The sequence below is a fragment of the Heptranchias perlo genome, chromosome 5, assembly GCF_035084215.1.
Source record: "Heptranchias perlo isolate sHepPer1 chromosome 5, sHepPer1.hap1, whole genome shotgun sequence".
Lineage (NCBI taxonomy): Eukaryota > Metazoa > Chordata > Chondrichthyes > Hexanchiformes > Hexanchidae > Heptranchias > Heptranchias perlo.
In genome coordinates, this window is record NC_090329.1 from 109,841,012 (window position 1) to 109,867,758 (window position 26,747).

The 26,747-nt window shown below is 42.2% G+C and overlaps 1 protein-coding gene across 5 annotated transcripts in view; it reads right to left on the reverse strand.

The window, feature by feature from the left end:
* Positions 1–2,219: 2,219 nt before the first annotated feature.
* pdss2 (prenyl (decaprenyl) diphosphate synthase, subunit 2) overlaps positions 2,220–26,747 on the reverse strand; it is a 230,916-nt gene continuing 206,388 nt past the window's right edge. For 3 of the 5 annotated variants that reach the window (XM_067984978.1, XM_067984977.1, XM_067984975.1), the window contains 2 exons: positions 24,511–24,546; positions 2,220–3,366 (listed from right to left, as the gene is read on the reverse strand). In XM_067984978.1, the coding sequence (XP_067841079.1) occupies positions 3,211–3,366; positions 24,511–24,546 (192 nt within the window). In that variant the 3' untranslated portion in view covers positions 2,220–3,210. The remainder of the gene's footprint in view (positions 3,367–24,510; positions 24,547–26,747) is intronic. The other 2 variants (XM_067984979.1, XM_067984976.1) reach the window with 1 other exon arrangement.

A 26,747-nucleotide genomic window follows, 5' to 3' on the forward strand; every position in this document is an offset into this window, starting at 1 on the left:
CCAGGTGATTGGTTGGTTTTGGCATCTACCACAAGGGTGGGTGAAGTGTCAGGTCTGGGAAAGTTTTGGGTGATGGGAGCTGAAGTATTAGGTACCTTTCCCCTATCGACAAAGCAGCAAGATTCCGCTCCAAAGTCCTAACGGGTTTTCAGGACGAGTGCTGCCGAATATTTAAATGACCCTGCCCCCAGGGTATGGGATGGGGTGAAGGCAGGGCCAGAGGGGCTAGTGGAAATCTCGCCCTGCTACAATGGCACTGCTGGAATTTCTAGGCTGTTCTTTTTGAATGCATTTGCAATGTTGCTACACATAGTGACCAGAGCAATTTTCCCCTCATAGCTCTTAACCAGTAGAAGTACATAACAAGACTGACTGACTAAATGAGTTAGTAAGAAGAAATACCATAAATGGAAAAATTAAGATTTTTTTTTGCCTCACGCTGATCTCACATTTCTGTTATGCAGGTTTAAATCATCTGAACACCTGTTGTGCCATTGTGTGAAACCTGTGTATGGTGCTTTGAGAATTTTTACAATTCTTGGATCAGTGAGCAAGCACTATGGCCTCGATTTTTACAGGGGAGTCGGAAGGGTGTGCGAGAGCCCGGTAGCAGGCGACGAACCTGGCAAGGTCAGGGACGTGGAGGCCCTGCCGATTTTAATGGCAGGGCTTTATCTGAATAAATCTCTCCAGAGTCCCGCCTGTCACCCGGCCAGATTAACTACCCGGCCAGCAGGCGGGAGTGGGCATCTGGTGGCAGGAGGCCACAGTCGGGGACCTGACAGGAACGGGTTCTGTCCTTCTGAAAAAGTGACCTCAATAAAGCTTTGAGCACGTACTGCCTACAACTGAAAACATCTGAGGTTTGCCCTTTGGAGCAGAGAGGGCATGGGTGTCATCCTATTACACGGAAAGAATCTTTGGCACCTGGAATGTTCAGGTATGTCTCAACATGACAACTTTTCATTTACCTGGTAGAGGAAAGACTCAGTGAGATCACATCTTATTGATACCCTTAAGATGGGTACCTAATGTAGCAACTGCGGGGGAAACAGGGAGAATTTAATAGGTTACATAAGCTCAAATCTATCCCTATTTGAATCAACAGTTAAATGTAACCTGAAGTTTCTGTACAGTAAAATGGTCTACTTGATGGCTACTGTAGCAGAAAGTATTCATGAATTGGCCCTTTGTCTGTGCTAACATTGAAGTGCAGGGCAGTACTTCTGCCTTACTGAAGTTTCCCTATTATGCTAATGGCCAAATTTCACCTATCCTAGAATTTATCATTGTAATTCTTTGCTTCGCGTATATCAGGACTGCAGTATCTGAGCACTGATCAGTGCAAAGCTTTATGCATAAGAAACTAGATGCCATTATCCCTGCCTTTCTGGCTTACAGGAGGGACTCTTTGGACATGGAGGAAATCAGACGTGGGTAAAAAGGATGATCACCCAGACAGACTGCATCTCATTCCTGCTCAAACCTAAAAGGAAAAAAGTGGGAATGGGAGAAATCTCCAGTCAAAAGACTAAGACAACACTAAAGGAGGAGATCACATCCGCATTGTGAAAATGTGACTCTACAACAAAGGAGGTAAACTTAAAGGGTACAACCTGGCATCTTTCTCTGCGGGGCATCTGACTGTCCAATCACACAGTAACATGGAGGGCCTTACAGTTGGAGAACAAAAATGGCTGCGCTGACATTATCTTTCAAGAAAATTACTTTTCTTAATTATTTTCTTAGTCTGCTCAAAATGGCGTAGAGAGGGCAACAAAAAGAAGCCGGAGTTCGATGGTAAGATGCTTTTATGGTCAGGAATCTGGAGAAAGTAAACACACTAATTATTTGAGTGAACCTTGTAATAAAATCTGCTTGCTGTGCTAGCTGTCTTCAGATTAAAGTTGGGCTGTAATTACACCACAGAAGGAAGAAAGGTAGCTTAGTCCCAATCCAGACCATTTATGTAAACTCAGCCTTCTTGTCAACGGTGCTCTCAGGTTGCATGAATGCAAACCACAAAAATCATCTCTATGAACAAAATAGAGACAGTGTCAATTTACAGACTTGATATCCCATGTACTGCTACTGTCATTGTGTGCTGCACTGTTCAAGACTTTTGTAAGTCCTAAGGTTAAAAAGAAACTTATTTTCAATTGCTTTTCTCAGCATGAACATGACAAAGGTGCAAGATTAATGAAAAGAGCACGCAGGCATGAGACACATACATTGTGCTTATTGCAATTTATTACAAAAACATACTCCAACCTTGGTTGGAGCCATCAACAGATACAATCACAAAAAGGCAAGTTTGTTTTTGGATGTAAAACAGGCATGTACAGTTTAACAAATAATGCATTTACTAGTTTTATCAAGAAGTAAACAAATTACCTATTTACTACTGTAGCATTACACAGTTAAGTAACTGTCTGACGATATTAACCTGGACTTTCCCCATACACAGGGAATCCCTAAAGAACAAATCAACAGTAACAAAAGATGGTGAGAAAAAAAATCAAATCCTGATTGTATATGTGTAAGGTACAACAATCTGCACAAATTTCCACTGACATTTTAAAATCAAACTAACATCTTTTTCACAATTTACAAATAGGAGCTTAGAAAATTCACTATTTTTTTTAAAGCTACTACATTGTTTGCACGGCCTCTGGCAGAATCTTTATCCTAAAATTGCCCTGCATGGTGATAAATTGGACTATTATTCTGACATGGCAGATCTATCAGACAGGTTATGAAGTGTTTCTTGCAACACCTGCAGTCTCATTCCCCCCCGTCCTCCAAGTGTAGGGAAAAACCACAGGCCACCACCATGGCGCCATCCCGGGTTGTGTCCAATCAATACGGCCTTATTTCCTGTCCATTTGCTGAGGTCACAGCAGCAAATCTCATTAATTATTTCTGCCCTTGCTGCCTCCAGTGTGCTTCTGGCATGACAAGGGAAAACTGTTTGACCTTTCTGTAAATTTGTTTGCAGCCATACAAGGGGAGGGGGGGGGGGGGGGAAACCCATGCTAACTTGCTTCGTTTCACAGTCATTAAAAAGAACAGAACCTTTCTCCATCACTTTGCAACATTTTGATTGGTACAAAATCTTAATTTTTAAAAGAAGGATAAAGTACCCGGCCTCACTGACATCTTATCCGCACAGACTTATGAGTTTGATTTCTCTCTGTGCAATTCTACCAGTCAGAATTTGGTTACAGCATAAACAATGTTTTCCAGAGTTGATCTGGCTTCAGAAGTAGGAAAGCATCGGAGGGCTTCCAATGCTTGGTTTCCATGGTAATGGCATAAATCAAGAGATGAACTCACACCTTTTCCAGCCTTGATTATTCGATGCAACTACAGTAAGCAGAAAAAAAATAAAGGATCTGGGTAAGTGCTCGCACATAGAACGCAAGTCCAGAATATGTACCTGCATAGTCATTTAAAAAACACTGTCCAGTTTGTATCCAGCACACCCAGTGACAGAACATATACACATAACCGTACTAGTCCCATTTTTAATAACTTTAGCAAAGACAAACATATTAATCAGTTCAATCAACAGGTTCTGAATGTTCTCACTTGTAAAATAAAGCTTTCACAGACAGTTGCCAAGAAATACCCACAGTGCATTATGAGGAACTTTAAGACACGTTGCCATTAGTAATCCTATCTGGCTCTAAATACAGCAGAAAACTGTTAAAATGCACATCTGTGCAAAGCAATTTCATGTGTTTAAGGAACATTCCAGAAACCTGAGTGTTCACAAAAATTAAAGTTACTAATTTTTAAAAATGTTATTGGAAAATTACAAGATGAAGAGAGCTCAAAGGAAAAAAAAAACAATTTAATCAGACATAAGAAACACACCCAGTTTCCGATATGGGGAACGGGCGGGAAAGTGGAGTTGAGGTTGAAGGTCAGCCATGATCTTATTGAATGGCGGAGCAGGCTCGAGGGGCCGTATGGCCTACTCCTGCTCCTATTTCTTATGCTCATGGTCTACAAAATCTGAATGATTAAATTATTCATCAAAATGGTTACTTTTATTTACTTCCAATTAACATATTCCATATCAATTAATTTTAGTAAAATCAGCTGTATTTCACCTGAATCAGGAACCTTAAAATAATCAATCCTTAAGATGCTTGTAAGCAGTTTCATTTGGTTTATGGTGATTCTTTTACATACTCCTTTTAAAGAGGGTTTTGACCGAGCTGAGTTTCCAACCCCATATTCTCTCCATCACGAAGATTGTTTACTTCCACCTCCGCCCTACCTCACCCATGCCTTTGTCATCTCCAGACTCGGTTACTCCAATGCTCTGCTGGACGGCCTCCCATCCTCTATAAACCTCAGCTCATCCAAAATTCTGCTGCACGTATCCTATTCCGCACCGAGTTCTGCTCGTCCATCACCCCGTCCTCAATGATCTACACTGGCTCCTGATCCTTCAACATTTCAAATTTAAAATTTTCATTCTTTTGTTTAAATCCCTTCATGGGTACGCCTCTCATTCTCTCTATAACCTCCTCCAGCACTACAGCCTCCCCCTACAGAATTCTCTGTTCTTCACTGCCTCTCTACCATCACCAACTGCTTTATGACCTTCCTTAAAAACCTTTTGGGTAGCCCTCTACCTTTGGCTTGATGGTCCATTTTCTTCCTCCCACCTCTGAAGCACCTTGGGATGTTTTTCTATGTTAGAAGGCACTATATAAATGCACATTGTTGTTATATTTTACAGCTTAAACAAGGTGTAAAAATCGGAGCACAACAAAAAATACTAATTTGTTTTCATTTTGACCGATCTAAGTCAACAGTATTAATATGTAGGGCAGGGCTGCTTAACACTGTGCTCAACTTCAACTCCTCTACAATTCTACAATTGTGTTATGTAACGATCAAACAAAACAAATCAATGTTTTGAGGCATTCAGAATTGAACAAAGTGATTGTAACATGCTTTGCTTTCAATCCAAATGGGATTTTTAAAGAAAGTTAGAGATCACAAGATAATCACAGATGAGGAAGCCATTTGGCCCACCTCTGTTCATCCATTCCATGTATTGATCACTCTTTATGCGTAGAGGAATCTGCTGATATCAGTCCTAAATTTGCCTTTTATGAGCTTACACCTGTGACCTCTGGTCTTACTCTCACAATTTAATTTAAAGTAGTTTTCAGGATTTACGTTGTCCATTCTGTTACCTATCTATCTATAGTATAAATCTTAGGTCTGCGTTCATTTCCTTTCATTTTTTTCCATTATGAAATCCACAATGTCCACATTTATAATGAAAACTGCCCTATCTAAATTTATCACACTGTATTACACCCCTCAGCCAGTGAATGCACTGCAGCGCCACCACTGGAGGGAGGGTGTAATTACAGCAGGACGAGTTTACACTGGCAGTTGCCATTATAAATGTGGACACAGGAATTTACAGTGGAAATATAAAAATAAAGGTAGAATGCCTGAGTTTAAAATAGACATTTATTGTATGTCCCGGTCCAATTATCCCCCGCCCTCTAACTTCACTTCATTTGAAGACGTCTGGTCTTGACTGACTAAGTGCAACACCGTGGATGATCAACTAGTCTTATATACTTCCACAAGATTACCTCTCAGACACCTCCTTACAAGGTTGAGAAGTCCAAATCTCTCCAGTGTCTCCTCATAACTCAGGCCCGTTGACACTGGTGATCAGTCTCGTGGCTCTTCTCTGCCCTGTCTCAAATGTTTCAGTGTCTCCCTTGTATCTCAGTGAGAAGAACTGGAATCAGTGTGATAGGTGAGGCCTGACCAAAACACTATACAGATTTTGACCATGACTTCCTCTGACTTGTAGTCTACTGTTTTGGCTATAAAGGTCAACATTCTATTGGCTTTGTTGATTGCCGCTCTCCATTGATTGGAGATATTGAGAGCATTGAGTCTACTACGACTCTTAGTTCTCTTTCAACTAAATCCATAGCTATTTCAACAGCATTCATGGAGTACATGGGTTGTCCATTTTTCTTTCCTTATAAGCATTTAAATTAATTTGCCATTATTCTGCCCACTTACATATTTTCTCGAGCTGATACTGGAACTTCTGATCTGCCTCCTCATATTCCACTGGCCCTTAGTTTAGTATCGTTTTCAATTTTGATCAATTTGCATTGGGTTTCTGAGTTCAATTTACATTGATGTAAATTAGAAACAGTAGTGCTCTTAACACCGATCCCTAGGGCACTCCAATGTAACTCCTCTAATGAGTACAGTTTTCTACCCTTCTGTCAATTTCTTAGCCATACCCAAGATTTATCTGAAATTCCCACAGCTTGCATTTGGCTAATAGCCTTTCATGTGAACCTTTGTCAAATGCCTTTGGCAAGTACAACAGGTCATAAGGTTTACCACAACCATCTACATTTTACTTACTATCCTTTTTTTTAATAAAAATCCTATTTACAAAGTTCCTCCATTTTATTCTGCAAATAGTAGAGGGTATGCACAGGGGTGGTGGCACCTTCCTGATGGAGCAACCCTATTACATTATCGAGGCCTCATCTCCCTTCCCATGGGATTCATTATTTCTTAATATCCAATTAAAAGCTGTCTTAATAACTTATCTGTACAGTCCTTATCAACAGTTGTTATGTGTACCACATTTCAATATGAACTTTTTCTTTAGTTCCAGAAATATCAGATTACATGAACATGTACTGGTTCCCTCTGCATCAGAAGCAGGGTATGAAAGGGAAATAAACGGAATTTTATTTTGATATTTCTGCAGTTGTTCTTTTGCCAACAGTACTGACGACTAATAATCAGATAAAGTTTTTGGAAAGTGCCTATAACGACGATATAGTGTCAGTGGAATAAAATTTACTTTTACATATCTGCATATTTTATAACACTAACCCATCGCAGTCTATGCTTGAATTGAAACCTGAGAATGATTCTTTCTGTAATTCACAGAACTTACAAATGTAAAAAAAAGTTAGAAAAGAAAAACTATTTAATGAAAAGGCCAGCATTTTTTGATCAGGTTAAAGTAAACTATTGGTACTTACTATAAGCCACCGCTTGTGTTTGCACATATTTATGACACTCACAGGCAATCTAGAATGTGAAGGGATTTGTAGAACAACAAAATGACGAGCTATCAAAAATGTGAACGTACTCACCACCTGAAAAGTGTAGTGTATAGTTTTACATAGAATTGCAACACAGAACCAGTAACCAGTGGTGTTCCACAGGGGTCGGTGCTGGGTCCCCAACTCTTTACAATCTATATTAACGATTTGGAGGAGGGGACCGAGTGCAACATATCAAAATTTGCAGATGATACAAAGATGGGAGGGAAAGTAGAGAGTGAGGAGGACATAAAAAACCTGCAAGGGGATATAGACAGGCTGGGTGAGTGGGCGGAGATTTGGCAGATGCAATATAATATTGGAAAATGTGAGGTTATGCACTTTGGCAGGAAAAATCAGAGAGCAAGTTATTTTCTTAATGGCGAGAGACTGGAAAGTACTGCAGTACAAAGGGATCTGGGGGTCCTAGTGCAAGAAAATCAAAAAGTTGGTATGCAGGTGCAGCAGGTGATCAAGAAAGCCAACGGAATGTTGGCTTTTATTGCTAGGGGGATAGAATATAAAAACAGGGAGGTATTGCTGCAGTTATATAAGGTATTGGTGAGACCGCACCTGGAATACTGCATACAGTTTTGGTCTCCATACTTAAGAAAAGACATACTTGCTCTCGAGGCAGTACAAAGAAGGTTCACTCGGTTAATCCCGGGGATGAGGGGGCGCACATATGAGGAGAGGTTGAGTAGATTGGGACTCTACTCATTGGAGTTCAGAAGAATGAGAGGCGATCTTATTGAAACATATAAGATTGTGAGGGGTCTTGATCGGGTGGATGCAGTAAGGATGTTCCCAAAGATGGGTGAAACTAGAACTAGGGGGCATAATCTTAGAATAAGGGGCTGCTCTTTCAAAACTGAGATGAGGAGAAACTTCTTCACTCAGAGGGTGGTAGGTCTGTGGAATATGCTGCCCCAGGAAGCTGTGGAAGCTACATCATTAGATAAATTTAAAACAGAAATAGACAGTTTCCTCGAAGTAAAGGGAATTAGGGGTTATGGGGAGCGGGCAGGAAATTGGACATGAAGCTGAGTTCGGATCGGTCAATGCCCTGTGGGTGGCGGAGAGGGCCCAGGGGCTATGTGGCCGGGTCCTGCTCCGACTTCTTGTGTTCTTTAGATTTGTGGTTGGGATCAGATCAGCCATGATCTTATTAAATGGCGGAGCAGGCTCGAGGGGCCGATTGGCCTACTCCTGCTCCAATTTCTTATGTTCTTATGTTCTTAAACAGGCCGTTCAGCCTAACCAGTTTGTGTTGGGGTTTATCCTCCATAGAGCAGTAGCCATGTATCTGCCCTGTTCCCATATCGCTTTAACCTCCTTTCCTTCAACCACCTATCTAACTTATTCTTAACTGTTGACATAGTCTCTGCTTCAATCACTAACTCTGGTACTGTATCCCACAGCCTCACAACCTTCCATGTAAAAAAGTATCTCCAAATCGCTGTCAAAAATCTCTTACATTTAACCTTTTCTCTATGTCCTCTTGTTCTAGACCCCTCAATTATTGGAAACAGTTTGTTTATATCAACTCGTTCCTTCATAATTTGAAACTCCTCTAGTAAATCACCCCTAATCGCCTCTGTTCAAATAATGGTGACAGGCTAAGCATGTTCTTTCATACTATACATCCAGAAACACAAAGGAGTAAAGGAAAGATATTCATTAGTAACCAAAGTAGTCCTCTTATTAGCAGTTTTCTGTATCAAGATTAGTCTTATCCCTTTTTTACCTATTTGTCTCCCCTAAGCAATCTGCGCTAACGCGTGGCATCAAATTTCCAATGTCATTTAATCTAAAATATTTGTTGCCTTTTAACCACATAGTCACACTGCATTAAATATAGTGAATTCCCATCCACACTGTCAAAAATGGTTCCGTTCTGAATGAAGTGAACTGTAAATCAGATTGTAGCGTGAAGCTTACTGTGTTTAGTGAGATGAAGGAACTCTGTAGCTCTCCCAGTCATGACTCATCTGTGCAGAGAGATTGGTCAGGCTTTTTTTTTTGCTGCCAATCTCTTTGGCACAGGTGAGGTTTATTTGAAGATGTTTTTATTTTAAATAATTTAAGAGTTTAAAAATCTTCAAGCACTGAGAAAAAACTCAAGCATTTAAACAGAACCAAATAGGCCAAATGTCGTCAAGACCATCAAGAGCAAAAGCGCAGTGGAATGGATTCCCCTTTACAGCCCAAATGATTGGAAGAGACACAGAACACAAAGCAAAAGATTCCACTGGTGAAAATAGCTGTCAAGAGCCGACAAAGTCTCGGTGGCTCGTCTCAATGCTTTTGTATTTGGGAAATAAAACAAATGACTCGAAGGACACAGCAGATTTACAACAACAACTTGCTTTTTTTATTAGTTCATGGAATGTGAGCGTCGCTGGCGAGGCCAGCATTTATTGCCCATCCCTAATTGCCCTTGAGAAGGTGGTGGTGAGCTGCCTTCTTGAACCGCTGCAGTCCGTATGGTGAAGGTTCTCTGGCAGTGCTGTTAGGAAGGGAGTTCCAGGATTTTGACCCAGTGATGATGAAGGAATGGTGATATATTTCCAAGTCGGGATGGTGTGTGACTTGGAGAGGAACGTGCAGATGGTGGTGTTCCCATGTGCCTGCTGCCCTTGTCCTTTTAGGTGGTAAAGGTCGTGGGTTTGGGAGGTGCTGTCGAAGAAGCCTTGGCGAGTTGCTGCAGTGCATTCTGTGGATGGTACACATTGCAGCCACGGTGCGCTGGTGGTGAAGGGAGTGAATGTTTAGGGTGGTGGATGGGGTGTCAATCAAGCGGGCTGCTTTGTCCTGGATGGTGTCGAGCTTCTTGAGTGTTGTTGGAGCTGCACTCATCCAGGCAAGTGGAGAGTATTCCATCACACTCCTGACTTGTGCCTTGTAGATGGTGGAAAGGCTTTGGGGAGGCAGGAGGTGAGTCACTCGCTGCAGAATACCCAGCCTCTGACCTGCTCTTGTAGCCACAGTATTTATGTGGCTAGTCCAGTTAAGCTTCTGGTCAATGGTGACCCCGAGGATGTTGATGGTGGGTGATTTGGCGATGGTAAGGTCATTGAATGTCAAGGGGAGGTGGTTGGACTCGCTCTTGTTGGAGATGATCATTGCCTGGCACTTGTCAATGCCTTTACAATACCTTTAAATTCTATAAATTTTCAGGGCTACGGGGAAAGAGCGAGGGAATGGGATTAACTGGATTGCGCTTACAAAGAGCCAGTACGGGCTTGATGGGCCAGAATCAGAGAATCAAAGGGTGCAGGGGATGTAAGGCTAGGGGAGGTTGTAGAGATGGAGAGGGGCAAAGACCTGAAGGGATGTGAAGACAAGGAGCTCAAATTTGGCAGACAGGGAGTCAGTCAAGGCCATGAAGGATGGGGTAATGGGTGAGTGGGACAGGGGATAGGCGACCGTGTTTTTGTCAAGTTGGAGTTTGTGGAGGGTGGAAGATGGGAGACCAGAAATGAGGAGAATATTACTTTTCTGACAGTGGGAGTTGAAGCACATTATAGAGTAAAGTTTTGCCTCTAACATCAAGCAATGCTGTGCTTGATGCTGGCATCTGGTGTTCGAAGTTGGAATTGATTCTTGCCTTTGTACTAATGTCATTTTGAGAACAAAATTCAACTTTTATTTTTGCTTATTAATGTTTCAGCAAAAGGGAGAAATTGGAGAAATTGAATCGAGAGGTGACAAAAGCGTGAGTAAGAGTTTCAGCAGTAAAGGGGCTGAGTAAGGATGGAGGCAAGCAGTGTCGCACAGATGGAAATAGACATTCTTCATGATGGATAGGATGTGCGTTTAAAGCTCAGTTCTGGGCCAGACAAGGTTTTGCATGGACCGGTTTAGATTAGGAAAGTCTCTAGTTTAATCCCCGGCCTGTACTGCTAGCGTGGTTTAGATAGTCAGTCTGTCATCATTGCTACATAAGTAAACGTAAATGCTATTTCTCCTGATGCTACCTGGATGTCACAAACACTTTCCGTACATTGAAGTTGATTATCAGTTGTCAGCACTGTTGGTGAGAGAACTGCTGTATGTTGGTGTATCTGCAGTAAGGGCACCACAGTTGGGCACCGAACTTTTGGATTACAAAGAGGAAAATCAGCTAGGTCTGCACTCCAGATCCCTAGTCAATGTCCCATATTGGAAGCAAGTGTGCGTGGAGTTTTGTGTGAGGACAGGTCAAGTTAGGCAGTGCTGTCCATGATCAAATAGTATGCCGACAAAATGTTCATGCATGAGTAATGGCCTCTTGGTGAGACCCTGATCACCTGGCTCCCATAGGGAAGAAAATTGGTGAGAAGAAAACCCCTAATGACTCAGCAGCAGCTCACGTCAAAAGGTAAAGCACTGCAGTAGTGAACTATGTAAACCAGATGATGGTGTCTTGTTCCATATGATTCAACAACACCAATTTATTTGTGGATAAACCAATGCATCTCACCTTTTATTCTCTACACTAGTAGATCTCCTGTGGTGTTGCCCACAAAAACTCAGGACAATGCGAATTTCCCTCAACCTGCATTAGTGATGCTGTAGGAATAGATATAGGGATCAGCAGCTCCTGGAGCTTATGAGGCTCCATCTTGCATTGAAGTGTGTAGTGCGGGACTGTATGACTCTCAGACTGGCGATGCCCAAATAGGGAGTGTGCAACACACATAGCAAATTTAGTTTATTATGGATAGCTTGCTACTAAAAAATAAAGTTTTAGATTTAACAAAAAACTGAAGCCAGATAAAGACAGCAGACCAATAACTTCTTTGTAGAGTTTGAGCTAAAAGGAGAATTCCTAATTAACAGCAACAAGACATGATTTGTACAAATATAAAGAGGCTTCTTATATTTCATTGTACTTTCCAAGCTGTAACTGAAAATGCAGTTTCATGGCTTACAGGAGAGCCAGGGCATCCACAGAGTTAGGCTTTTCACTTCCATGATTTTATTTGATCTATCATGTAAACAAGAGAGATTGTGTAGAAAACAGCCCCAATTGGTGAAACTTTCTCCCCCTAACAATCTTCAATTTATAGTGCATTTATATTCATTTCAATTCTGTAATAATATAAAATCTACTTGGAGGAAACAGTTAAACACACAAAATTGTTGAAATATATTGCACAAATAGGTTCGCACCCAAACTAGAAAAAATCATTCCCTGTGAATAAAATAAGCAGGTATATGGTATTGTAGTCAAAACTTTAACGTCACTGCCCTGCGTATAGCTGCAGAACATCACTGCAACAAAACTACTTTAGCACAACTGTTAAACAGAAACGTACACCCACAGGCATGTTCTCATTGAATACAGCATCTTCAGACAAAAAGTATACAATGCTTTATTTTATTTGCAGAATTCAAACTTTCAATAAAAATGACCGGAAAATAGCCGCGCATTCTATAATTTAGTCAAAATAGCCAGTGTTTGACTGTCCGAAAAATAATCCAACGATCTGGGGACACATGAAATCACAGTGCTTAATGCCATTGCCGGAGCTGCATGTTTGTTCGAAGAAAATTGAATGATGCCGCCCCCAAACAGAACAATTCACCCATTTTTATTTGCATTATCATCACATGTAAGAGCCAGTTTGCTCTAGCCAGACTTATGGGTCAGTTTACATTGTGTAGAAACACTTCCCGGTCAAGCCATTGTGTGTGTGTGTGTGTGTGTGTGTGTGTGTGTGTGTGTGTGAGAGAGAGAGAGAGAGAGAGAGAGAGAGAGTGAGAGAGCGAGAGAGAGAGAGAGAGAGAGAGAGCGAGAGAGAGAGAGAGAGCGAGTGAGCGAGAGAGAGAGAGAGTGAGTGAGCGAGCGAGGGAGTGAGCGAGGGAGTGAGCGAGGGAGTGAGCGAGTGAGTGAGTGAGACTCCTGGTGCCCCGGAGTCCAGCCTTTCTGGCCATGGGCCATCGTGGATGGGCGTATGACAGATATCAGGTTGGTAATACAAGTGAGAACCAGACTGAATATAAAAAGTGCAGAGAAGTGAAAAAGGAAATAAGAAGGACAAAGAGAGAGTATGAGGATAGACTGGCGGCCAACATAAAAGGGAATGCAAAAGTCTTGTACAGGCATATAAATAGTAAACGGGTAGTAAGAGGAGGGGTGGGGCCGATTAGGGTCCAAAAAGGAGATCAACGCATGGAGGAAGATGGCATGGCTGAGGTACTAAATGAATACTTTGCATCTGTCTTTACCAAGGAGGAAGGGGCTGCTAAAGTCACAGTAAAAGAGGAGGTAGTTGAGATACTGGATGGGCTAAAAATTGATAAATAGGAGGTACTAGAAAGGCTGGCTGTATTTAAAGTAGATAAGTCACCCAGCCCGGATGGGATGCATCCTAGGTTGCTGAGGGAAGTAAGGGTGGAAATTGCAGAGGTGCTGGCCATAATCTTCCAAACATTCTTTGATACGGGGGTGGTGCCAGAGGACTGGAGAATTGCAAATATTACACCCTTGTTCGAAGAAGGGTGTAAGGATAAACCCAGCAACTACAGGTCAGTCAGTTTAACCTCGGTGGTGGTTTAGAAACAATAATTGGGGACAAAATTAATAGTCAATTGGAGTGTGGATTAATAAAGGAAAGCCAGCACGGATTTGTTAGAGGCAAATCGTGTTTATCTAACTTGCTTGAGTTTTTTGATGAGGTAACAGAGAGGATTGATGAGGGTAATGTGGTTGATGTTGTGTACATGGACTTTCAAAAGACGCTTGATCAAGTGCCAACTATTAAGCTGGTCAGCAAAATTGAAGCCAATGGAATAAAGTGGGCACTGGCAGCATGAATACAAAATTGGCTAAGTGAGAGGAAACAGAGAGTAGTGGTGAACGGTTGTTTTTTGGACTGGAGGAAGGTATAAAGTGGTGTTCCCCAGGGGTCAGTATTAGGACCACTGCTTTTTTTGATATATATTAATGATTTGGACTTGGGTATACTAGGGCACAATTTCAAAATCTGCAGATGACACAAAACGTGGAAGTGTAGTAACTGGATAATAATAGACTTCAAGAGTACATAGACAGACTGGTGGAATGGATGGACACAAAGCAGATGAAATTTAATGCAGAGAATTGCAAAGTGATATATTTTTGCAGGAAGAATAAGGAGAGGCAATATAAATTAAATGGTACAATTCTAAAGGGGGTGCAGGAACAGAAAGACCTTGGGGTATATGTGCACAAGTCTTTGAAGGTGGCAGGACAAGTTGAGAAAGCAGTTAAAAAAAGCATACAGGATCCTGGCCTTTATAAATAGAGGCATAGAGTACAAAAGCAAGGAAGTTATGTTGAACCTTTATAAAACACTGGTTCGGCAACAGCTGGAATACTGTGTCCAATTCTGGGCACCCCACTTAGGAAGGATGTGAAGGTATTAGAGAGGGTGCAAAAAAGATTTACTAGAATGGTGCCAGGGATGAGGGACTTCAGTTACGTGGATAGACTGGAGAAGCTGGGGTTGTTCTCCTTAGAGCACAGAAGGTTGAGAGGAGATTTGATAGAAGTGTTCAAAATCATAAAGGGTTTAGATAAAGTAAATAAAGAGAAACTGTTCCCATTGGCGGGAGGGTCAAGTATGCGAGGATACAGATTTAAGGTGATTGGTAAAAGAACCAAAGGTGACATGAGGAGAAACTTTTTTACGCAGCGAGTAGTTATGATCTGGAATGAGCTGCCTGAAAGGATGGTGGAAGCAGATTCAATCGTGGCTTTCAAAAATGAATTGGACAAATACTTGAAGGGAAAAAATTTGCAGGGCCATGGGAAAGTGGGGGAATGGGACTAATTGGATTGCTCTTACAAAGAGCTGGCATGTGCTCAATGGGCCGAATGGCCTCCTTCTGTGCTGTAACCATGCTATGCTTCTAAACGTAACATTTATCCACGTATATGTTTCACTTATAAATCAATTTTTCTTTCAGCACCTTCTGGCCATCTTTTACGCTTCTCACTCCTACAATGTCCAGCTACTCATAAATAAGATTTACTGCTGGTAAAGGATACAATAAAGTGTCTCAGTGTTCGCATTACATTATATTCTGCATTCAATAGGTAAGGCAGATAGCCCCATGAGACAGGGAATCCCATTTTACAGCCTCTATCCAAAGAATGTCCCCTTCTCATATATCGCATAAATCACTTCCTTCATGGTCAAGCTGTAGCTTCCTTTTATTAAAAGAAGCATAAAAAAGCATGATACAAATTCCTAAAGAGACAGGAAGTCTAGAAGGGGCTAGTGAACAAGATCTAGTGGTGGTGAATGGCACGGAGGCCAAAGTTACAAAGTCTGCATGCAGCAGAACGCAAAAGGGCCAATTCAAAATCACACGCCAAACTTACTGCAACCCCCCACAGACTCCACCCCTTGACAGTGTAGTGTCGGAGGGGTCGCTACACACAATCTGGCCATATCCCCAACTCCAAATGTTCCAGATGGAGATCTGAGCACCATATTGGTAACTGGCTTGTTAATTCGCTGAAACCCAAAAAGTGCCTGCAGGATCTCACCACACGACAGCACCCCTACCTCAACACACAGCCTAGAGCAACTCTCACTATGAGTAGCAAGAGGACCTATCTCTCTACTGGTGAAGACCCTCTCTGACTAATGTGTAAACAAAGCACCTATGGGAAATATGTCAATTTGAATGGGTGAAGTATGGCACCAGGCAAAATACTAGGCCACCATGGTCCCATTCCTGGAGGCTCACTGATCTCAATGGCTTTGCCTCCACTGCCACTTAGAGCCTCAATGCCTCCCACAGGAGTAGTGCTGACCACTATAACTGGAGTGAAGAAGCATAGCCCTCACCCCAAACCCAACGCAAACCACCAGTCCAAAAACACAAACTCCCACAACATCTGATTGCCTTCCTGGGCCACAGCTAACAAACAACCTAAACCCCCTCAATACATTGCACTGACCAACCATGTAAAACTTTGAGGAGGAAAAAAACTACATGTGACAATAGACAAAATTAGTCTGATCCTGTGAACACAATACATAATAACCCAATGAGTATGTTAATGTTTGAAAAATGTTGCTCTTTTTTCTGTCTCCCCCAATAACTTTTTCTTGGAACACAATAAAGGAAAAATCCTCTACTTTTAAAAAAAATCTTGGAAACTGAACACTCAAATTTAAAGCAACAAAACATTTCTTTCATCTGGGAAAGTTCTTCCTTTCTGTCTGGGACGATTAAGGCTTTCTAAGGGTGAAAACAGATTTACATATCAGTTCCTGAGTGGCCAGTGTAGAGCTATCACCAATTCTTCCTTTCTGTTTTTTTCCACTGGAGTCAAAGCCTACATGAATCCTCCAAGTCGGGACCAGAAACCCTATCAAATACCAGGACCTTGCAGTATTAATTGCAGAAGTTGAAATTATTCAGAATTTTGTTTTTCTCTGTGATAAACAGACCCACTTGTGATTCTTTTTAAATTATTAGATGGCATAAGCAGAGACAACAAGGGGAGACTCGAGCTGTAACTAAGATGTTAGAAAACATTATTAGAAATGCACTGTACAATCCCTTGGAAAGAGCTGCAGTTTGAGGTAATTGGCAAAAGAACCAAGGGTGAGATGAGGAGAATTTTTTTTTAATGCAGTGAGTTGTTATGATCTGGAATGCACTGCCTGAAAGGTTGGTGGAAGCAGATTCAATAGTAATGTTCAAAAGGGAATTTAATATATACTTGAAAGGGAAAAATTTGCATTTGCAGGGCTATGGGGACAGAGCAAGGGAGTGGGACTAATTGGATAATTCTTTTAAAGAGCCAACACAGGAACAACGGGCTGAATGGCCTCCTTCTGTGCTGTATGATTCTATGATTGTTAGGGAATCCCAATGTGGCCGTTGGAAACAGAAGTCCTGTCTTACTAATTTGGTTGAATTAGTTTTTTGAAGAGGTCCCAAAGTTGGTGGAGGATGGTAGCCAAGTGGATATTGTGTATGTCAATTTCCAGAAAACCTTCGATAAAGTGCCCCCACTTAAGGCTATTAAGTAAGGTTTGTGCTGTGGGATTGGTGAGCAAATTTTAAGCTGGATAGTGAATTGGTTGCATTCTTGTTGGCAGAGCGTGGTAATTAATAGAAGCAGCTCTGCATGGGGTCCCATCCCAGGGGGAAACCTGTGGGGATCTGATTGGGATTGTTGCTCTTCACCATCTTTATCAACGAAGACAGTCCACCACCACTGCTTGTATCCTAGTCACGGTCCTATATAGAACCGACAGCCTGATCACATAAGAAATCCTGGTACCAGAAAATATCACAGGACTTTTCAAGCTTGCTCCTTTCACAGGTCACACACAATCTACCCTAATAATGATTCCAACAATTTACATAATCACCAGAAGGAAAGTTCTGCAAAAAGTTTCCCTGGCCACAAATGAAAATCGAGTAAAATTTCTTAATGCCTAGCTACATAATTCAAAAATGGTCAATGGCTATTCATTTCCAAGGTCCCAGTAACACAGGAAACATTAAAACCATGGAATATTTAATCAAATTTGTCTACAAAATATCCGCCAATTCCATCCTGACCAGATATGTATCATTGGAATGTTGCACAAGATGCTCAGGTGGACTCAGGCGTAGATTAAACCATTCATTTATTTCACTAGTCTCAATGGCTGTACTCAGTGCAGGAGCACAAGATGGGGCCTGGATTTTCCTCCCATTGGTGTGTTTTTGATAGGGCAATCCTAATACTCGTCAATGTGAAACCGTAGCTAGTCTGCCCCGAAACAGATTGTAATTCAGAGGAAGATCCAGCACAGGATTCTCTTTAAGCTGCCGAATAGTCTGGGCAGATATAGACTTTATAGAGCAGAAATGTTGCCAAGTGTGACAATTAGGGCAGAGATTTCTTAAGAATTCCAACTCCTCTCCTAGCTTTTCACCCAGTGCAGCTCAAATGCAATTGCCACATTGAAAAGTCAAATGGATCTGCTTAGAATGCAGGACTCCTCTCTTCGGCTAGGTGTAGTGTGGTCCCCAATCTCAGGGGAGAATCTCCAGTGCATCTTTCACAGAGTTTAACAGACTTGTGCTGTTTGTCGATAAAATGCCTGAAGTAGTTTATCCTGCACTTATGAGTAGAAGCCTATTTATATGTCATTGTGCCTCATGAGGACAGCAAAGCCCATGAGAACTTGTCTCTAGATGCAGTTCCCAGCAAATCAAAGAAATGTTTATAGTATAAGATAAGACTGTGTGTGTAATAATCTGAATACAGCTGTATTAACTTCCTGCCAGGGTATGTTCATCAGCCAGTTGTTCAAAGCTGGATCATATCCCTCCTGATTAAAATATGGCCATGACCATTTAGTGAAGACTTTGGATACCACAGCCAGAAAAAGAACAGCAATGATGTACAACAATATATGTTTACCTGGAATGCAAAGAATTTTGTGCTCTTCTTGCCCATAGACAAATGAAAGCTGCTGCATATCCCTTAGTAAGCATTTATTATTAAATTAACTTTATAGAAACATAGAAAGGTTACAGCACGGAAGGAGGCCATTCGCCCCATCAAGTCCATGCTGGGTCTCTGCAAGAGCAATCCAGCTAGTCCCACTCCCCCGCCCTCACCCCATAGCCTGAAAAAATTTTTCCTTTCAAGTACTTATCCAGTTCCCTTTTGAAAGCCATGATTGAATTTGCCTCCACCACCCGCTCTGGCAGTGCATTCCAGATCCTAATCACTCGCTGTGTAAAAAAGTTTTTCCTCATATCACCTTTGGTTCTTTTGCCAATCACCTTAAATCTATGTCCTCTGGTTCTTGACTCTTCTGCCAATGGGAACAGTTTCTCTCTATCTACTCTGTCTAGACCCTTCATGATTTTGAATACCTCTATCAAATCTCCTCTCAACCATCTCTGTTCCAAGGAGAACAACTCCTGTTTCTCCAGTCTATCCACGTAACTAAAGTCCCTCGCGTTTGGAATCATTCTTCTGCACTGTCACTAAGGCCTTCACATCTTCCCTAAAGTGCGGTGCCCAGAACTGGACACAATACTCCCGTTGTGGCCGAATCAGTGTTTTATAAAGGTTCCTCATGACTTCCTTGCTTTTGTACTCTATGCCTCTATTTATAAAGCCCAGGATCCCGTATGATTTTTTAAACAATTTCTCAACCTGCCCTGCCACCTTCAACGATTGATGTACATTACCCCCAGATCTCTCTATTCCTGTACCTCTTTTAGAGTTGTGCCCTTTAATTTATATTGTCCCGCCTCATTCTACATACTGAAATGTATCACCTCGCATTTTTTTGCGTTAAATTTCATCTGCCACGTGTCCACCCATGCCACTAAGCATCTCCATTCCATTTGTAATTTAACATTGGATGGCTTGAAGACTGGTCACAGTGATGCCGTAGCATTTTTGTACGGCTAGGGTAGGAGAGCAATTTCTGGTGTGCCATTTTTGTGGCCTGTTTGTATTTTGTGAAAATGCATTCTATATAATCCTCAATTAGGCTAGTGTTAACACAGGGCAAATCAATCAACTTGGCCTGGATATCAGGCATTTATGTTTCAAATACCTACAGTCTTCAAAGTCCAAGCATCAAAAAGGAAGACTTCAATTGGTTTACTATCCCTCATGCATCTCCCTCCAGGCTGGCGTTTCCTTGTGGGAGTTGGAATATGAAAGCTAGCTCACACTTCTTCTTTTAAAATGCTATGCTCTAAATAATTACAAGGGTGTTGCTTGGATAGCCTGAAGTTAATCTTACTACAAAACAATTTTTTCACAGAAATTTAAGAGAGCGTGCTTTGGGTTTCAGTCTCCTTCCTAACATTTTTTTTTAAAGAAAAGTGATATCTCTGACACTAAACACACAAAATTGCAACAGCCTTATAGGTAACTTAAATATACTACTCAACAGCGTCAGTACCCTGGGACCTAAACAGCTATTGTACTAGAGAGAATACTATCAAAGTATTGAGAGTCAGCATTCAAAGCAATCTGTTAGCTGCAGCCATTCTGAAGTATCAGTCTATTGCCACAATCAACAGGGTTTCTTGCATTACAAAACTAGGACTGTCCACTTGACAATTCTCTTGCAACAACAATCAGTGCTAAACTCCAACAATGAGGCAGAGGAAAAGAGGTCTAAAGCACATCCCATGCAGCTTCGAAACACTGCATGATCGGGAAATTGCAGAAACAGCAATTCTGTAGCTAATAGCCAACAGAAATTCAATCCAAAACTAAATCCACTCTGGCTGCAAATACTGAAATGTAAAATACTGATATCAAATAATTTTTTTTTCTGATTGGGCCTATTACAGTTGCTTCAGCATTAAAGAAATCCTTCATCCACAACACCAGATGTAGCTATCATTAATTTTGTAAAATATTATGCGCCAGGAAAATTTTAAAAGTTTTACTTTACAACACAATGTAGCTTTATGCCCTGCCATTGGTAATCCAAGTGTGCACATAAGGGGGCACCTGATGCTTTTCTCCCCTCTTTCATTATTATCTTCTATTTTTGTCTTTTTTCTCTAATCTACCAATTCTTTCTAAAATCAATCTCCATTAATTCCAGCAGGGGTCACTGCATTGTAATCACAAGATCGATACATCTTATCCATCCAGAATAAGGTTTGCATACCCCCATTGTCTAACTGGGTCTTGAATGAGTCTATGGTCCACCAGATTGTCCAGTCTTTCCCTGTTCAACCCGCTGATGCTCGGGATCAGCGTCATGGCTCTTTGCATCACCTCCATGGTATCAATGTTTCCCTTGCGTCTTGGTGACCAAAAATTGAGGCATTAGTCAAAGTGCAGTCTGACCAGAAAATGAACAGTCTTACCATGAAATTTTCTGATGCATACATTACTGGCGGAGCGATAAATGAAGCATTCTACTCGACCTCTCCACTGTCTCTGATTTGTCATACTGCTTGTCCGACATCCAGTACTGGATGAGCAAAAATTTCCTCCAACTAAATATTGGGAAGGCTGAAGCCATTGACTTCGGTCCTCGCCACAAACTCCATTCCCTAGCCACTGACTCCATCCCTCTCCCTGACCACTGTCTGAGGCCGAACCAGACCGTTTGCAACCTTGGCGTCCTATCTGACCCTGAGATAAGCTTCCGGCCACATATCAACTCCATCACCAAAACTGCCTACTTCCACCTCCGTAACATCCACTCAGCTCATCAGCTGAAACCCTCATCCATGCCTTTGTTACCTCTAGACTTCACTATTCCAACGCTCTCCTGGCCAGCCTCCCCATCTTCTGCACTCAATAAACTTGAGCTCATCCAAAACTCTGCTGCCTGTATCCTAACTTGCACCAAGTCCTGTTCACCTATCACCCCTGTGCTTGCTGACCTACACAGGCTCCTGGTCCAGGAACACCTCAATTTTAAAATTCTCACGCTTGTTTTCAAATCCCTCCATAGCCTCGCCCCTCCCTATCTCTGTAACCTCCTCCAGCCCTACAACCCTCCGAGGTCTCTGCGCTTCTCCAATTCTTGCCTCTTGCGCATCCCTGATTTTAATCGCCCCATCATTGGCGATCGTGCCTTTAGCTGCCTAGGCCTTAAGCTCTGGAGTTCTTTCTCTAAATCTCTCTGCCGCTCTAACTCTCTCTCCTCCTTTAAGATGCTCCTTAAAACCTACCTCTTCGACCAAGCTTTTGGTCACCTGTCCTAATATCTCCATATGTGGCTCGGTGTCAAATTTTGTTTGATAACACTCCTGTGAAGCGCCATGGGACGTTTTACCATGTTAAAGGTGTTATATAAATGCAAGTTGTTGTTAATTGCTACCCATAGTGATTTGACATAATTAATGCCAAATCTACTATCACACCATGATCCCTTTTTGCTTCACCTTTAGCTATTTCTACACCATCCACAATGTACCTGTGACATTGATTTTTCCTGTCAAATTGCATTTGCTTGTATTGAATTTCAGTCATTACCACTGATTTTCCCAACTCCAAATTTTATCTAACTCCTTTCTTAGGCCCCTGCCTGCTTCATCTGTTGTTGCAGCCTCCCCAGTTTAGAAACTGCAAACTTGATCAGTTTGCTTTGGGTTTCTGCATGTAAGTCTTTAATGTATTCTGGGCCCATGGGGCACTCCACTCAGTACCTGCTCCCACCTCGACATCACTTCCCTAGCAAATACCTGCTACTTCTTTTCTTTCAGCCACATCCCTTATCCTTACCCAGGTTTTATCTAGATTTCCCCCTGCTTTCAGCTTCAGTAACAGCCTTCCACGAGGGACTTGATCAAAGGCTGTTTGGATATCCAAGTAAATCACGTCATAGACTTATCCACTGCCCACTTGGAACATTAACTTCTTCAACCAAGTCAAGGAGATTCTTCAGGCAGGATCGTCTCCTTCCAAAGCCATGTTGGCTGTTATTTATAAGATTATTCTCATACACAGCACAGCAGCAGGAGTAGGCAATACGGCTCTTTGAGCCTGCTCCGCCATTCAATCAGATCATGGCTGATCTTCAACCTCAACTCCACTTTCCTGCCCGATCCCCATTTCCCTTGATTCCCCTAGAGTCCAAAAATCTATCTATCTCAGCCTTGAATATACTCAATGACTCAGCATCCACAGCCCTCTGTGGTAGAGAATTCCTAAGATTCACAAACCTCTGAGTGAAGAAATTCCTCCTCACATCAGTCTTAAATGGCCGACCCCTTATCCTGAGACTATGCCCTCTAGTTCTAGACTCTCCAGCCGGGGGGAACAACCTCTCAGCCTCTACCCTGTCATGCCCCCTCAGAATCTTATTACGTTTCAATGAGATCACCTCTCATTCTTTTAAACTTCAGAGAGAATAGGCCCATTCTACTCAACCTCTCCTCATAGGACAACCCTCTAATCCCAGGAATTAATCTAGTGAAGCTTTGTTGCACCGTCTGTATATCCATCCTTCGATAAGGAGACCAAAATTTTATTATTTTATCATGAATGATTATCAGGGGCGGGAAGTCTGCTGCTTTTTCCCTAACTCAGAGGTGCTGATGTAGATTGTTACATCACTACTGCCCGTCCCCCACCGCATTCCTGGCTGAGGTCAGCTAACTCAGCATAGCACAAGAAGCAAACCTGGAATCTTCCTGGTATGCATGGCTCAAGCATGCACTGCACAAATTTGCTGCGCCATCAGAGGGACCCTTATTGTTTCCCCACTTCCCTGTTTTTCTACTGTCCTTTTAATATGGGGTGGAAAGACACAAGAAAGAAGACAAATGCACAGAGCATAGAGGCTCCCACCTCACAAAAGGCTGAGGTAGCGCATTGTTGAGTTCTACCATAACTGAGCTTAGTTGCCGTGTACAGCTCACTAAGGAAACTTTCAGACTGAGGGGGGAAGGGAAGGGGGGAGAGAGATTAAGAGGAGGAAGGGCTGTGGAAACACTAATAGAACCCAACCTCCCCTCTACATATTACTTATTCATAAATATCTGACCACAAACAAAAATATTGACCTTGATATTTATGGGGAGGCAGTAGGGAGGGCGGGGGCATGTCAGCAGACGGGAAAGCAGGAAATACCGGGAAGGCAAAGGTCCTGCTGTCATTAGAATTATTTTACTCCGTCTCCTGCCTGGCAGCTGGCCAGATTGAAAGCTGCTGTAGATGGCAGCAGCCGGGGACGGTCCTCAGCAATCAAGAAGATTGGCGGGGGGGGGGGGGGGGTGCTCGGAGCATGGAGGGATTGTGGGGGTAAGGGGGAAATTGCGGGGGGGGGGAGGCATCGCGGGGGGAATTGGCCGTTCGCGGAGGGCTCGGCTGATTTCGGGGGGTGGGAGTCGGCCAATCGTGAGGAGGGAGAGATCGCGGCAGGTTTGCTTGAGGGGCCAGGGGAAGCATTGGCCCACAAGCAGAGCTGGAAAAGCACTTAGCTGCTGGATCTGGCAGTTACTGCCTCCCTTCAGCCGCCGGGTTTCCCGAGCCTTGGGAAATCTGGTCGGCCACATTAAATTTCAATGGCCGTCAAAATCTGAGGATGTATAATTACTGACCCACCTCTCCAGAGTGGGTTAGTCGGCCGACCCCCAACCCGCTGCGGTAAAATCGGAATTTTTAGCAATTTAACCTCTCCCCCACTCGTCCGGGGGTGGGGGGGGGTGCAGGAGGGGAGTTGAAATTCCCCCCCATTAACAGTCTTACACTTAAAAGGAGGTGTTATATCTATATATAATTACTGGAAAATATTTGTCATTTAACCATTATGTATGTTTAATTCATAGCTCCCCAGAGATGCAAAAAATATTGTTTTTTTCATTAGCACAACTAATCTTATTTCTGTAATAAATTACAAATATACTTCAATTATAATAAAACCAAAAGTGATGAACATACCTTGGCATAATCAGCTTGGTTTCCATTTACTTTAGCCTAAAAACAGAGACAAACTGGTAAATGATAAGTATTTTGCACCAATAACTCAACTGCAAATTATTTAATCAACTAAAACACAGTCTACTAACTAATTTTGCTTTAATTTGTTGATCATCGTTGTCTATTCCCATAAAAGATTCTGCATTACATAAGATTCCGTAGCTAGGTTTTCTGCGTGTAACGATGACAGGAGCCCATTCATTTTAAATTGGTTTCCGTAGGCGTTATGATTGGAAAACCTAGGCCCTTTTCTCAATGTTGCAGCTGTGCTTCTAATGATTAATGGACTATAAATTTGGTCAATACCAACAAATTTGCTTTATACAACTCAACAAGTCACATTCTTTTGTGTCCAGTCATGCTCACCAAAAGGTTAGCCACCAAAATGGTGGTCACACAGTCATGGCCAATTTCAGAAGTGGAACTATGGAATCATCAAGTTTCAGCTTCTACATCTCCAAGTTCCCATGAAAGACTGACTAATTTCAATAGTGTTATTCCAAATGCATTATGGTCCTTGACTACACCAGCCTCTTACGCAATCTTCTTCCCTTTGCTCCACTATTGGTGGCGGAGTCTTCAGCTGCCTGGGTTCTACTCTGTGGAATTGCCTTGCTAAACCCCTCCACCTCGCCCTCCTCCTTTAAAAACCTCCTCAAAGCCCATCTCTTTGACCAAGCCTTCGGTCATTGATCTTGATCTTTCCTTCCCTAGCGCAGCGTTCATTTACCATCTGATTATCTGTGAAAGTGCCTTGGGACGTTCTTAACCTAAAGGTGTTATACAAATACAAGTTATTGTTGTTTAATTACATTTCATCCGGACTTGAGTCCATTTGGATTAAATAGACAACACAAGTCCCTGTATAAACCTGGTTTACAGAAACAGCATTCTAAGATCAATCGTCTGCTATTTGGATATTATTAAATACAATCTCTGTGAATTGTGTAGGTTTTGCTGTACAGAACATTCCTGATTTGAATGGAATGTTTATATTTAACTTCCGTTGAGTCCCCACTGCTGCCATCCATCGCCACCCTTCTTTCTTCAATCAAGGGCAGGACAGGCTGAACTGCTGCAGACTTTTCCACAGCTGCTGTCACTATCACTCTATGATGGGAGGACAGGGAGAACTGATTTGGTCAATTCATCTTCCCCTCTACATTCTCCCCCCCACCCCCCCAAAAAAAAAATAATGAAGCGATTAGTGAACTATGCCCAGCCAGAGTACTTCAGTTTCAGTATCTGTTTAAATTGGGAATTAAACTTAAGGCTCTCCAACGGGGAGTCCAATTCTGTACAGCTAAAACTACTGGGCAGCCAAGATAATTTTAAAAGTCACTCTTCTAAACTATGAAGGAAGCTGGCTGCACATCTCTCAAGTAAATAATTAAGTACAGAGTTGGAATCCAATCCTGATCAGTGGGATATCTCTATCAATAAGGGACCCATATGAAATGGGTTTGGGCATTTTTAACTCACTGCATACAAGTACAAAACTCACGAGGGGAGGAAAGAACAAAAAGGAAGGTTTGTGATAGGGTGGAGGGCAGGAGTGATTAAATGACAAAAGGGATGATGGTGCAAGGCAAGGAGGGTGGTAATGGGACAAGTAAAGAAACAAAAGATGGGTCTAGAGGAGCTGTAAATGGTAACAGCAGAATATTACCAGCACCTGCTGTCGAAACGATGGGAGCAGTGGTTATGATCAGAAGTTATTGAAATCAATGTTGAGTCCGGAAGGTTGTAAAGTCCCTAACAGAAAGATGAGGTGCTGTTCCTCGAGCTTCTGTTGAGCTTCATCAGAAATGTGTAGGAGGCCGAGGACAGAGAGGGAGTGGGAGTGAGATGGAGAATTAAAATGGCAAGCGACTGGAGGCTCAGGGTCACGCTTGCGAACTGAACGGAGGTGTTCAGCAAAGCGATCACCCAATCTGGGTTTAGTCTCCCCAGTGTAGAGGAGACCACATTGTGAGCCGCCAATACAGTATACTAAATTGAAGGCAGTTCAGAGAAGGTTCACTAGGTTGATTCCGGGTATGGAAGGGTTGTCTTATGAGGAAAGATTGAACAGGTTGGGTCTATATTCATTGGAGTTTAGAAGAATGAGAGGAGATCTTATTGAAACATACAAGATTCTGAGGGGACTCGATAGGGTAGATGCTGAGAGGATGTTACCCCTCATGGGGGAATCTAAA